The sequence below is a fragment of the Dendropsophus ebraccatus genome, chromosome 3 (assembly GCF_027789765.1).
Source record: "Dendropsophus ebraccatus isolate aDenEbr1 chromosome 3, aDenEbr1.pat, whole genome shotgun sequence".
Lineage (NCBI taxonomy): Eukaryota > Metazoa > Chordata > Amphibia > Anura > Hylidae > Dendropsophus > Dendropsophus ebraccatus.
In genome coordinates, this window is record NC_091456.1 from 77,091,384 (window position 1) to 77,106,011 (window position 14,628).

A 14,628-nucleotide genomic window follows, 5' to 3' on the forward strand; every position below is an offset into this window, starting at 1 on the left:
GGATTTTTACATAACTGATACTACAGAGCTCTTCAAATGTGACATGGTGCTTGTAAGATAGTTCTACAAATTCTCAACTGAAAATGGCGCTCCTATTTTTCTGAGTCCTGCTGCGTGGCCAAACAGTGGTTTATGCCCACATATAGGGTACCGTTGGACTCTGCACAACCTGCCTTACAAATTCAGGGGTATTTTTTGTCTCCTGTTCCTTGTGCAATGTAAAAAAAAACAACAACTAATTTCACATACAATTGAAATAAAAAGGTTTTTTATTGTTACATCCTAACGCTGAATACTTTCTTCCAGCACCTGTAGGGTCAAAATGCTCACTATACCCCTAGATGAATTTTCCCAGGGGTCTATTTTCCAAAATGGGGTCACTTGTGGGGGGGTTCCACTCTTCTAGCACTACAGAGGCACTGCAAGCGCACGTGGCACTCAAGATACTTTTTCTTCAAAATCTGCACTGAAAATGCTAAATGGCGCTCCCATCCTGCTGCGTGCCCAAACAGTGGTTTATGCCCACATATGGGGTACCGTTGGATTCCGCACAACCTGCGGAAAAAATTTTGTGGTGTTTTTTCTCTCTTGTTCCTTGTGAAATGTAAAGATTTTTAACTAAATGAACACGTTATTGCAAAAATAATTTTTTTTCATTGTTACATCCTAATTGCTGAATAAATTCTTCCAGCACATGTGGGGTCAAAATTCTCATTATACCCCTCTATGAATTCTTTGAGGGGTCTATTTTCTAAAATGTGGTCACTTGTGGGGGTTCCTAGCATTTCAATCTCTTGGATCCACTTCAGAAATGAACTGGTACCTAGAAAAATTGCGTTTTTGAAAATTTGATAATTTGCTGATAAACTTCAAAGCCCTGTAACACCCTAAAAAAGTAACATGTTTACGAAATGGTTTTTCAATAAAGTAGACATATTGGTATTGGGACTTAGTAACTAATTTCTGTTATATGACTTTCTTTTTTAGAAGCAGATAATTTTAAGGTTTGTAAAATGCTAATTTTTTCAAATTTTTCATGATATTTTGATGTTTTTCACATTTAACACAAAAGACAGTGACCAAATTTTTCCTCTAACTTAAAGTACAATATGTAATGAAAAAACAATCTCAGAATCACTAGAATACGTTAAAGCATCACTGAGCTATAAGCACATAAAGTGAGACAGGTCAAATTTTGAAAAATGAGCCTGGTCATTAAGGCTCAAACTAGCTGCAGCACGAAGTGGTTAATATTTCAGTAATAAAACACATTTTCGTTCTAATAAAAGCTATTTTCGTTGTACAATAGCTTAATTAAAACGAATACATGCTTTTTCAATTGAATATAATATATATATATATATATATATATATATATATATATATATATATATACACACACACATTTATTTTTTATTAACAGTATATTTAATTGTTTTAATTATGCAATTGTACAATGAAAATAGCTTTATTAGAACGAAAATTTGCTTTATTAATTAAATATTAACTATTTAAGGGTGCGGTATTATCGCCGGCAGTTATTATTGCCGGTAATACCGTTCCCTGTAACACTGCTTCTCTGCTTTCCCAGGGAGCATAAACTTTATTAAAACAGCTAAACTATTGTTTAGCTGTTTTAGTAAAGTTAATTTAGATTCGAATATTCGATTGAACTCGAATCTTTCAAATACTGCAGTATTCAATCGAATACTATTCGCTAATCTCTAATCATTATATGTAATTACCTTTATTCCTATGTTGGCCTGACAAAACGAGGCGATGCCTAGCATTTAAAGTCAGGCACAAATCTCTAAACATTACACATTTTTCCTTTATTTTTCTATAGAATGCAAATTTGTTTCGTTTCTATATAGTTTAACTCTATACAAAATTCTGTTGACAAAAGAAGCTTCAAAATGCAGAACAGTTTTTTCAATGTACAAAATCAAATACATTTCTCAAACTAAAATCAGAGAAAGGATACATTTAGTCATACAGTGCACAACACACTGCATATTTACATGCTTAAAAAAAACTAAAATAATTTGATATGCTGATATTGTTAATTGTTTAGTTAACAACAAATAAGGCATTGCATCAATTCTTTGATATTTGCATATGATTCCATACAGGTTTGTACAGTCTTATTTATTCCCCCCCACCAGGAACAGACAAGACCAAAATTCTGCATGTATAATTCAATATCCCTTTTGTGTATTAGTAAGAAACCATCCAATCTCATATGGGACAAACAGCTTCAAAGCTGAATCCTGGATCCAGTTCACAAGGCACTATAGAAATGACAGTACACTGCAAATATAAACAGATATTTCACAGGCAGAATATGCAGTAGGCATCTATACTGGTGCAAAGCAGTAAACACTGCCTGTGTATAAGCTGCTTCGGTATCTGTGGGTCTACCATTTAGCTTGATTTTTCAAGCTAGCCTGAATTCTTTTATATACTTTACATTGTGGCTGTTATACTCTCATTCAACCCAGGATAAGACAATATTTACTTATAATAAAGAAAATTCTTTGGACGGCAACACATTAAAAAAAAAAAAAAAAAGGAAGGGGGATGTTGTTAGGAAAGACCAGTAAAATACCAAATCACATTAAATTTCAGCTATTCGTCTGCCTTCTAGATTGCGATGACCACTGAAATAGTCCTATTAAAATATAGTTAAATGGTGGAAATTAATATTGTATTGTGTGATATGCATAACAGAATACACACTATTGCAGGATTAAGAGAAGGATACCTAGAAAGAAGAAAAGCAAGTAGAAGGCAAACTGAATAATATGGTTGACACTAAAAAGGGCAACTAGGGCATAAATGCAGTACGTTTTTTTGCAATATATAACATACAAACCTACATGGAAAATATATACTATAGCCTAATAAAAGGTGCATATTAGAGTCAAGTCAGTAAAACTATGCGCAAAATTACCAGAATGAAAGCAAAGAAACAGATACTTCTAAAATGTGTAATTTTTGCTGTTCTTGTAAGGAAATGGGAGGACAGATGTGGTTTTAGTACAGGAAGCAGCTGGAGCATAAAGCGTATCTTCAGGCTGGGGCTCCAGCGCAAGTATATAGGAGTCATAGGAGAATCTACATAAACAACAAAACAGCAAACTAAAGATGTGTTTCAATGTATGTAATGCTTGAGACTTTAAGATAAAGTACGTCAGTTGTGATAGAGTACACAGATTTCATAGTATGCAAATTAACCTCTGGACCAAACTAGTCCATCAAAAGTCAAGTTTAACATATAATGTGCACGTATTAAAATACACTTAGTAGACAGACAAAGGAGGGTTTTTTTTTTGCAATTCACTTCTTATCATGGGGATTAATCTTTACCAAGTTCCTTTAGTGTCCACACAAGTTGACTAGACAGAATGTAGTGTGTGTCTGAAAGCCACTAGGATGAGGTGATATCATACAATGTAGGCTGTGTAACATCACTATAAAGCTATATTATAACTTGAGTTATATATATATGAGAGAGAGAGAGAGAGAGAGTTTTAAGGCACTAATGTTCTGATTGGGCTCTATAAAGGTATATTTTAACATTTTAATAAAAGAGAGAGAGTGTTTTAAGGCACTAATGTTCTGATTTTCTTCACCAAAGGGTCACTTAGTGACAATACAAAATATAAGATGATATATCACACAAATGCTTGGAATACTAACTGCTGCAGTGAAGGACTGAAGGATAAACGTTATAGAACATGTCATGTACTTCTATCTTCATTGAACCTCATATTTCATACTCTTACTTGTTGTAAGTGGCTGGAAAAAACAGACCAAAAGCTACAAAAAGCTAAAAAAAAAAAAAAAAAGTAGGAACATAGCTTTAGCTACCCAGAAATTAAAAGGCAGTAGTTATAAAGAACTTCCAGGATGCACTTTTTTTTTTTTGAGGGAAAAAAAAAAATCTGACAAATTGGATTTTCCTGCCATTTTTACAGCCTTGCCAGTAGCAGCCAAAGTGTTAAGCAAGCCACTCATGCATTTTTGTTAAAGTGTATTGGTCTCTTGCCTCTACTGCAAAGATTGATGCGTGGAAATGCAGCTTATGCTGAGTGGAACAGTTGCCTGACACCCGGCCACTTCCACAATTTCTGCATGAATCCTGTCCTCAGAAAAGAGCATGCACATAGAAGTTTGATGTGCCTCGGCAACTGTACCGCTCAGCATGGCCTGTGTCTACTGAATGCAATCTTCACAAAATGGGTGGGAGACCAACACAGGGGGAAAATTCTAGTGATTGGAACAGTTTTAACAAAATTCACCATAAAAATCAGCTATTAAAATTATGACTATTCATGTAAATGGCTCTTTGTGATTAAATCTTTTTGTTGCCCATGCTTGTTACCGAGTGCATCAGCCAAATAATCTCTAAATAAATGGTCATCGGAGATAAACACTATGGTGTTCTCCATACCAATCAATAGGAAAACCAGTTAAACAACTGAAATCTACCAGAAAAAAAACTTTTTCAATCATAATTTAACAAGGTTCTGGTAAATATCATCTTGTGCTAATCCTTTTTGGAGATGTCAGTAATTTGGGATGCGCCCCCTGCTACTAAACAGCAGAAAATATAAGGTATGACAGTAAATAAATCATCTAAACGATATTATGTTATTAAATAAATGTTTGGTTCAAACAATGCTATTAAAATATAACAGAAACTGCCCATCTGGAACATTTGCTATGTTGGTCACCTGAAAGAATAAAATGTCCCTGCTCTTCCATGGGTGTACCAGTTTTATCAAGTTTTTGGAAGATTGTCAAACATAGAAAGATCATGTCCCTCTCAAAGTGCTATCTATAAAATAATCTTACGGTGTTTCATAGAAAGAAGTGAAAAACAAAAAGTTCTAGTCAATACTAAAAGGTTATGCTGAGTTGACAATGGAGCATGTTCAAGTTTCTATCTATCTCTCTCTCTCTATATATATATATATATATCTATGTGTGTGTGTGGTGAGCAAACTTGGCAGTGTGGTAGATATCTTACAATTCACTACTCATAGCTAAGCATTTGTTTACACATAATTTTAAAAGAAAAAGAAAAGTACATGCAGTTGTATACTCCTCGTAGAGTGTACCAGGCACTGGCTGCAGTGCTTTTGGAGATGATCCACGCTTGAAATGCATGTTATTTATGTAATCTTGCAAACAACCAACAAACTGTAAGGTGCCACAGATAACAGTAAAGTAGTCACAACTCCCCTAGGTCCATAATGAAATATCTAGAGCATAATAACAGTAGTGGTGGGATCACGTGCATCCTTGTTCATGGGGGGATGTACCCAGTCCTGTTCATGACTTGCAGTGGTGTAATGTTTAAGGCTGGATTAAATCCATGGAATGATCCACAAAAAATCTCAATATTGTGATTAAATCAAGGGTGCCCCAAAGACATTCCTACAGCATTCAACATTCTTGCTTGGAGGCCCATCAATCTTCTGCATTTTCCTTATGAGTTCAGAAGGGAGTTTCTCATAGGCAATTCTATACTCATTATCAAAGGCCTCTAAAGAAATGACAAAGAATTCATTGTTAGCTTTCTAAAAGCCTATAACATAAACCTGGAAGTGGTCTGTTTACAATTTTTTTTTTCTTAACCCCATTAATGGCTAGGCCTAAAAAGGCCTAAAGGGTGCCCCCAGACACAGCTTCTTTGTGGCGTTTTTCTAGCTAAAATTTGATTCCTGATATTCAAGTGGATGTTACTTTGACATTTACCACTGACCTGTATATTGTTTACAAAAAGTAAGTCCCACCTTTTCATGGCAAGAATACTACTTAGAGGAGTTATATGTGCATATACATTTTTATACTTTGTTTTTTTTTCAGTAGTGGCCCAAGCAAACAAAAAAAAACAAAAACACTTACCTACCTGGCCCCCACACACAGCTCCTAGTGTGATGACTTCTGGTACCCAGCTCATCACTATGCTTCCTACTTTTGAGATGGGGACCAGGAGCTGGAGTTTAGGGTGTTACCTTGACTTTTAAATTCCCAGAACTTATGGTGTGTTTACATAGAGAGATTTATCTGACAGATTTTTGAAGCCAAAGTCTTTCCTTTATGACCTGTTCTCTGTTTCTGGCTTTGGCTTAAAAATCTGTCAGATAAATCTCTCTGCGTAAACGCACCCTTAGTCAAATCAAACATCTGTGGGATGTGCAGGGGGGTGGGGGTTGGGGGTGAGTCATGGATAGATGAATGTTGCCTCACAACTTGACGCAATATGCCACAAGACAGCTTCAGAAGTTTTGCGGATTTCATATCTCTACAGATCAAAACGGTTATGGTGGCACAAGGGGAACCTGCACAATATTAGGAAGGTGGTCTAAAAGGAGAAATCTGGTCATTTTGAAAATCTGGCAGCTGGTAGGAGGAAATTTGATAACAAGTGCGCACTTACATCTCCCCGTGCCCACGGTGAGCGGTGTGACCGACCTTGGGACCCCCGCCGGAAGTTATTTTCCCCTGAGTTGTGATGATGTCACAACTCGAGGGAAAATTACGTTGGCAGCAGAAGAGATCCCAGAGATGTAAGTTTGTACATGTTATCAAATCCCCCCATTCCGGCTGCTGGTTTTTCAAAAAGGCTGTGCTTCTCCTTTAATGATATGGCTTTCACTTACTTTTTTTTTTAACTTAAATTTTTTATTAAATTTTAATAGCTTTTACACTTACAGCCTTAAATTAGGCCAGAAAGAACAAGGTTAACAAACTGTAGCAGTTATTTTGCATAGATTGAAAGTCTAGGGTTGCCAATGGTGTATGATCTTTTTGTTGGATGTTGGAGAAGGTGACAAAACGGTTTCATACAAACATTGAGAGCTAACCAGTCTGATAACGAGGAAGGAATAGGCAACTTCCAGGCCTGTGCTAGGAACATTCTGGCCACAATAAGTATATGATGTGTATCCATCTATCATTATAGAGATAAGAAATAAGTTCAGGTAGATATCTAAAATTGCAAGGACTGGGTCTTTTGTTCATAGAGACGAGATATTAGATATAAGATCAAGAACCTCCATCCAGTATTGAACTATGTTAGGACAAGACCACCACCTATGAATTTGGGTAGCAATTTGTCCATAACCCCTCCAGCATAAATTAGAATAATTTGGAATGATATGGGACAGCCTTGAGGGGGTGAGACACCATCTCATGTGGGTTTTGTGCATAAGCTCTACATGGTTAAAGCATTTAGTGCTTTAGCTTTCACTTTCACTTTAGAGGGACAAGCAAAAAATAACATCATGTTTCCGATTACATTGTTCATCCATGAAAATGTCCTACATTTTTTTTCCCATTTTTTCTTCCGTTTTGTGTTTTGTTTTTAAAGGTAGGGACAGTGTAGTGCATATTTAGGAAACCTTATCCCAAATATCAAGTGCCATTCTCTTTTTTGTATTTGAAGCTGTTGAGTGGTCCTGTCGATTCAACGGGTTTACCAAAGACACTATTTCTCTGGTTTTCATATAAATATATTGGTGGGTACTGGTGACATCAACTGTAAGTATCTAATATTTACTACCTTACAGTGGCATCTATTTGGACTAGCCTACCTGTGGTTAGAACTTCTTTGTATTAAAATAGATTGCCTCCCTGCCCCCGGCCCCTCCAAATGCCCCAGCGTTATTTCATCTTGGTGCATTAAGGTAAGGTTTGTTGCTCAATTATCTGTGCTTACTCCATTTGTTCCCCCCTTATAAACTATATTTTTGTTTGCCTACCGTGCAGGATAAACAATGGTGTGTCTACAAAAATGTCAGTAATGTTCTGTTAAAACTAATAATTGGTAACCTAATAATCTGTTATAGGAATTAGTTTCCCATTTCCAGAAAGACTGTACTTACCAATATCAATGTTTTCTCGACCAAGAGCGACCAAAGACAAGTATAATATTTCTCTGTAAATGCTCCTATGTAAAAACAGATTTAAGATGTAAAAATGTACAGTAAGATTCTATATATTACATAAAAAGTGTCACAAGCAGAGAAGATACTCAGGCTCTACCTTTGCCTTTTGCCAGCTGAAGTATATCTTTGCAACAGCAAGCTAATAGGCCTAAGAACATCATTGTGCTGGATACTGAGAGTGATGCTCTCAAGTAAGTGGCTGATATCTTGAAAGTCCTTTGGTATGGAAGTTCCTGTCTTTTTTATAGATTCTGTAGAGAGAAGAGTAAAAATATTAATAGGTCAGTAGAAAACAACTGGCAAGACAAGTTACTGTTTAGTGCTTTTACTTCTGTACTCAACTCTTAAGGAGAAACTCTGGGCAAAATCTATTTTTTAATATGTTATTTCCTAAGCAAAGTTAGACAAATTCCTACTGTACACTAATTATGGGAAATGCACATATAGTGCTATTGCCCTCAATTTAGTAGTTCAGGCAGGCTTAAAAAAAAAAAAAAAAAAAAAAGTAAAGTCTCCACCCCTATGTATATACCTGAAATGTCCAACAGGGGGTGCAGTATGTGGACATGGTAAAAATAACATTTAACATTGGCCCCGCCCCTCGTCGGCCATTGGAACAGGCTGGCCTAAAGGTCTAGGCCCCACCCCCTCTAGGTCGGCCCACGAATGGGCGTCAAGGGGGCAGGGCCAACGGTGGTGCGGTGGGCGGGGTTAAGTGGCGCTATTGGAGCGAGGCCCCACCCACTTAACACAGTCTGCAGTTGATAAAAGATCACTTTTTACTTGAGCAAGCACCACGACGTATGATATAAATAAGCAAAATTTACCCTTTACACCTGTGTAGAGATGTCAGAATGCAAAAAGGGGGTGACAGTGTCACTTTAATAGGGCTGTGGGTGTTGTGGTTAGAGCAAAAATTGGTTAGACCAGAATACTCCTTTAAAACATCTTGACCACCATATAATTCCACATTACGTTACATTACTTTTTGGTTGTTGTTGATGGGAGACTTTTTGGTTAAAAGGATCTCAGACATCCAGCTAAAAAGAGATGAGCACAGACTGCAGGCTGATCACTGCCATCAAAGCTGAGGCGTGCAGGAAATTCTATGTTCCACACATACCCTGCTCCAAATGTATTAAAGAGCTAGAAATTAATACTAGCCGTAAAATTCAGTCACTCACAGACTGAATTCCAGAAGAAGATAATGGTTTACAATACAGTGCATTATACCAAAGGCCAGGTTGTGCACCACTCATTTTGACAAACCAGGCTTACCTAAAGTCCGCCACTTCATATAAAGAGCCTCTCCAGGATCTTGGTGGAGGTTGACATTATCCCATAATAACTGGATATAAACAAGTTTGCTGTCTTGTGATAGAGACAATTGGGGCACCTAAAAATGTCAAAACAAGAAAAATGATAAATCTCCCCCTTTGTGTTCAGCATTTGATCATGGGAAAACATCAAAGGGTGTAAAATTTAGACTAGTGCAAACTGGCCACAGCAACCAATCACAGCACCTCTTTTGAAAGTTGAGCTGTGATTGGTTATTCTGGGAAATTTGTACCCGTCTAAATTTTACACCCTTTGATAAATAACCCCCAAAATATGGAGACAGTAGGTAATTAGAATAGGTAAAATTAGAAAAATAAAAGATCACCAATAGTAATAATAGCTGCTAGTTAAATGGTGGCTCATAAAACTTACACCACGTATCAGGATATAAGTATGCAATACATATTTAAAATTATCTCAGAGAGATAAGAATGGGATGCTTACAAAGTAAAGTAATACTTGTCTCAAGATAATCCAAACAGACATGAGAAACCATGAAATCATTCCATGTACACTCTAACCACTGAGCATGAGGTCAAGAGGACCTCAAAACACATTTGGCCATACTTTATTCACTCCAAAGCCATTTCAACATTCTACAGACATTGCCCGTAGCCAGCACACTGCTCTTTCAAATTGCTAAGAACTCCCGCCACCACGATGTTTATCACGGAAACAGTGTTGCCACAGAACCACGTAAGCCAGGACTATAACACAATCAGAATACCCAGAGCGAGGCTGCACTCTCACGCATCCGAACATAATACGCCGTGGAGGGTAAGAGATGCAGTAACACCATCTGTCTGTCTTACCTTAACAACGAGCGAGCTAAAAAACACTGTAAAAACAACTTTGAGCCATTTGGCTACAAAGTAATATTACCACCATCTACACTGATCACAGGCTCAGAGACAAGTGCAGTACTGTTTCAACCCTTTAGTGTGTATCACTATTTTAACTATACTGCGAATATTACACACAGACTTTCTGATATCTTCTTTGAGAATCAAGTACTGTTTATTAGTTTAGTACTATGTCCTACAACATTGTTTTATACATTAATGGTATGCTTATATCCCGATATGTGTTGGAGGTATTGTGAGCCACCATTTAACTTCTAATATTCCACAAGAGCCCTGCGGCATAGCAGTTTTATTACTATTGGTGATCTTTTAATCTTCTAGTTTTACTTGAGCTCTGTCTCACATATCGTCTTTTATCTATTCTATAAATCTAATAAAGGACTAGGGTACCTGAGGACTAAGTACCTACTTACTTCCTGTTGTTTCCACTATATATGACTAGGGTAGTCATTGTTTTAGTTAACCTCAGTCCCATTTAGTAGGACTACCCATACGTTTATATTTACTGAACACAAAATATGCTCTTATCTAAAATAACAAATATATATAAATTGTAATAATAACAAATATAGTTTAGAGGCTATGGGTGCCTTTGAACACACTTTTATTACTGATTGTATTAATTTGAGTTTAGAACACTTTATTAACAAAAAAATAAATAAAAATCTATTGTCTGCTTGGCCCCCATTCATAGTGAAATTATCCAGACTGGGTGTCCTAAAATAACATTTCAAAAGATGTCTGAATGACTGTAGTCCATGATAGATGTAAAAAAATTAGTTTTATAAGTGGTGTACAATATATGCAAATTGCCCACAACTAGTAATCCTACCCAGTTACTATAAATGGTCCACCCTACACCCCCTCCTAACCACTCCCAGAAGAAAGATACCAAAATGCTAAAAAGCTGCAATGTTTCAGAGTAAATTATAGGACACTTTATAATTGTAGCCTGTGTTCATTTCATGTTGCTTGTGGTTTCAGCAACATAAAACAACCGGCAGGTTCCTGTTACGAGGAAAAGTTAGAAATTTCCATACCTGTTCACCTCCATTGCAATGTTCTGATGTGAGGATTAGCCCAGGCAGATTGCTTGGTAAATCCAACCTCCTGAAGTACCATACCAGGTTCCAAAAGATAATCGGATGTTGATTTATAAAACTGGATGTATGGATAACTTGCTCACCCTCATTCTCCAGCAAAGATTCCAGTTCTTTGCGCAAAACAAGAGGACTAAGATATGGGACAGAAAGAGGGGGAGGGTTGTGTCTCTTTTCCAAAGGATCCTAAGGAAGGATGTTAGGTATATTTAGACTGAGTACGACATTTTTTAAAAAAAATTTCTATTTATTAGAATTTAAACATATGTCAAGAAAATCGCCCCAAAAAAAAAAAAAAAAATGATTAGGTTAACAAAGAATCCAAAACAAAAAGACAAGTGTTGGAAAGGTTTAATGAAGACAGGAAAGAAAACAGGAAAACTAGGGAATGGAAAGGGAATATATTTTAAGAGAAAAAATAATGATGATGATGATGATAATAATAATAATGTGACAACGTACCACCACTTCCTGCAGGCTGTTAGGTAAGCTGACAGTGGACACACCATGCAATGGCTTTTGAGGTAAGTCAATGTTCTGGAGAGGTCCTCCCACACTATGACTCCTTGTTAATGAAGCAACTCTTTTTGCTGCACTGTCATTGTCCAAATGTTTTAATTTGTCCCCATCGTGACTATCACTGTAATAAATAGATAAAACAAAAATTAAACAGGTCGCTGAGAACAAAAAAAAATGAATCAAAGTCTAGGTCAATGCTTCCTGCGTGGAAATCTTACTGTCCTCATAACATAATTTTTACTTTTAAATTTAATACAGCAAGTAAAGAATATTACCTGTTATCGGCAGGTTTACTGGCATGTAGTGAAAGTGGAGAAAGGGAGTCTGACAAGTCAATGAGGTCACTGGCAGGAGGGACCAATTTATTGTGATTCTGAGAAGTCTCAGTGGTTGACTGATGGTTGCTGCTTTGCAGACTGTCTCCTGAATTACTTGGTTTCAGAAAGAAACTGCAATAGAAAAGGAAAAGAGGAAAAATAAGTATTATATAGTCAGTGACAGAAACATCTTTTCTATATGTTCTAGAAGGTAACGGAGACTGAATTCCAACAATAATTCAAGGGCTGTGTATAGTTTCAGGTCACTGGTATGTAAGCCTAAAGCTGTCATTGACAAGATGCTGTCTGATGACTGGCTGCTGAGACAAACAGGCAATGAGTATTAACTGATATTTCTTTCAACATGTTGAAAGACAAACGACTAATATATAGGGGCTTAATTATTTATTCAGTTAGAGAAACAGCCATTACATTTTTTTCTAAACAGAGTAGAAAAATTTATATTGTGGTAGAGACTTTACCTATTGCTATGGCATTTAAAATTTTTACTTACATTCTTTCCCGTTATCTATATGCCTATGACAACAATAAAAGCTATATGCCTATGACAACAATAAAAGCTATAACGCCAGCATCCTGTTAAAAAGAGATGCTGACATATAAGGCTGGGTTCACACTGCGTTTTGGCAATCCGTTTTTTTCATCCGTTTTTTGAAAAAAACGGATGCATTTGTGTGCATCAGTCTTGATCCGTTTTTCCTTTGACTTCCATTATAAAAAAACGGATCAAAACTGATCCATTTTTTTTTTGACCGACACAAAAACGTTGCGGACACCTTTTTTTGTCTGTTAAAAAAAACGGATCCGTTAAACGTATGCTAAAAACGCAGTGTGAACCCAGCCTAAACCAGTCTACTGGAAGCAACAAGAGACCACGCTTTTGAGTCCTGCAAAGTGAACATGTGTCACTAAATGACTATGTTTGGGCCATGAAAGTGAATCAGGCCACTGCCATTACGGTGCAGTATACACTGCCATGCCTGGTTGCCAAAGTATACATCCAAATAGAAGGTGAAAATGTGATGTGAACAGTACATAAGATATATAACATAGATAATAAATTCATCTATTGAATCATCATACTAAAAGTTACATAAAAATAAAGGTCATATCTTTTGATTAAAAAATTAACAAACCTAGAAGAGCCACGCAGGTCCTTGAATTCAACATTAAGGAAAGGCAAAAAGGTGACTTTGCAGAAAGGACATGTGGTGTTCAAGTTTGAGTCATCAGCGGTCCATCCTGCCATGATTTCTTCATCATAAACTAAGGCCTTACAGCCTTGGCACTGTGAGCAGCTAGACATCAGGACCTGTAAGCACACACTGCAAGCCTTAACTTTTTTTTTTTAAATATATTTTTGGTATTGCCGCATGCGGAATCGCCTAAACTAATAAATGATCACATTTCTGATCTACTGATCTAACATGATAAATGGCATAAGAGCAAGATAAATGGCAAAAAAGGACTGCCAAAGCGCAAAATTGCTGATCTTATACAAGACAAACAAGTAACTGAGCATAGAAAAAGCAGGCTTACAGCTTCACCACTTGGTGTCGCAGCTAGAGAACAGCACGGTCTCCAAACCTACGAGTTTTGAGCAATTGGCCAGAGCTGGTCCAAGTATGAGAGGCCTTATAGCAGATATTTATAAGATATTGGGTTCACCTGTGGATGTGCAACCACACATGCATATATGGCCAAGTGGGAGACAATACTGGCTAAACCAATCTCCCCGGAGTGCTGGGGGATCATCTGGGAGAGGGCAGCTAAATCATCACCCTGTATCACTTATAAGGAAACCCAGTATAAACTGCCTATGTTTTGGTACCACACTCCAGAGTTGCTCCATGCTGGCGCTGTAACACTGATGTTGGGACCTTATATCACATTTTTTGGGGATGCTCAGCTATCAAACCCTATTGGGCTACAGCCTGTGATGTATTCTCCTCAGTACTGAAACATCCCTCCCCCCCTGACCCACTGTCCTGCCTTCTTAATCTGACTCCTAAGTCTATTAGAAAGAAGCCCACTAAACGGCTGTTGCAAATGCTGACGGCAGCCAAAACCTTAATAGCTAGACAATGGAAGTTGGTTCTTCCCCCTTCCCTTGCTGAATTGGTGGCTAGGATTAAGGAGATGAGGACAATGGAATCACTGAGGGCGATGATGAACAATAGAATGGCCGCTTTAGAGTCTATTTGGGCCCCATGGGATATGTATTGTACACAACAGGGTTATGACTAACCTGCTCCAGGATTGGCTCCCACCTCTGCTACCTTTCTCCAGCCCCCCCCCCCCCCAATCTCACTTTTGTTCCCCACCCATGTCCTCTGTGTCTTGTCCTCTATGTTCATTTTTGTCCTTGCATCCTTGTCACCTTGTTTCATGGGTTTTGAACTGTCCACTCTTGCAGTTCTGTGGTGTGTTTTTGATCTCATTGCAAATTGATATTTCTTACTTCCGAATGTCAATGTTTATGTTGTTTATTGTAAATATAAAACTTTCA

General features: G+C 37.2%; 1 protein-coding gene across 3 annotated transcripts in view; it reads right to left on the reverse strand.

Moving 5' to 3' along the window:
• Positions 1 to 1,404: 1,404 nt before the first annotated feature.
• Positions 1,405 to 14,628, reverse strand: part of DENND4C (DENN domain containing 4C) — a 97,949-nt gene continuing 84,725 nt past the window's right edge. For all 3 annotated transcript variants that reach the window (XM_069962050.1, XM_069962049.1, XM_069962048.1), the window contains 8 exons: positions 13,256 to 13,431; positions 12,057 to 12,230; positions 11,725 to 11,902; positions 11,203 to 11,448; positions 9,240 to 9,357; positions 8,059 to 8,212; positions 7,899 to 7,963; positions 1,405 to 5,554 (listed from right to left, as the gene is read on the reverse strand). In XM_069962050.1, the coding sequence (XP_069818151.1) occupies positions 5,418 to 5,554; positions 7,899 to 7,963; positions 8,059 to 8,212; positions 9,240 to 9,357; positions 11,203 to 11,448; positions 11,725 to 11,902; positions 12,057 to 12,230; positions 13,256 to 13,431 (1,248 nt within the window). In that variant the 3' untranslated portion in view covers positions 1,405 to 5,417. The remainder of the gene's footprint in view (positions 5,555 to 7,898; positions 7,964 to 8,058; positions 8,213 to 9,239; positions 9,358 to 11,202; positions 11,449 to 11,724; positions 11,903 to 12,056; positions 12,231 to 13,255; positions 13,432 to 14,628) is intronic.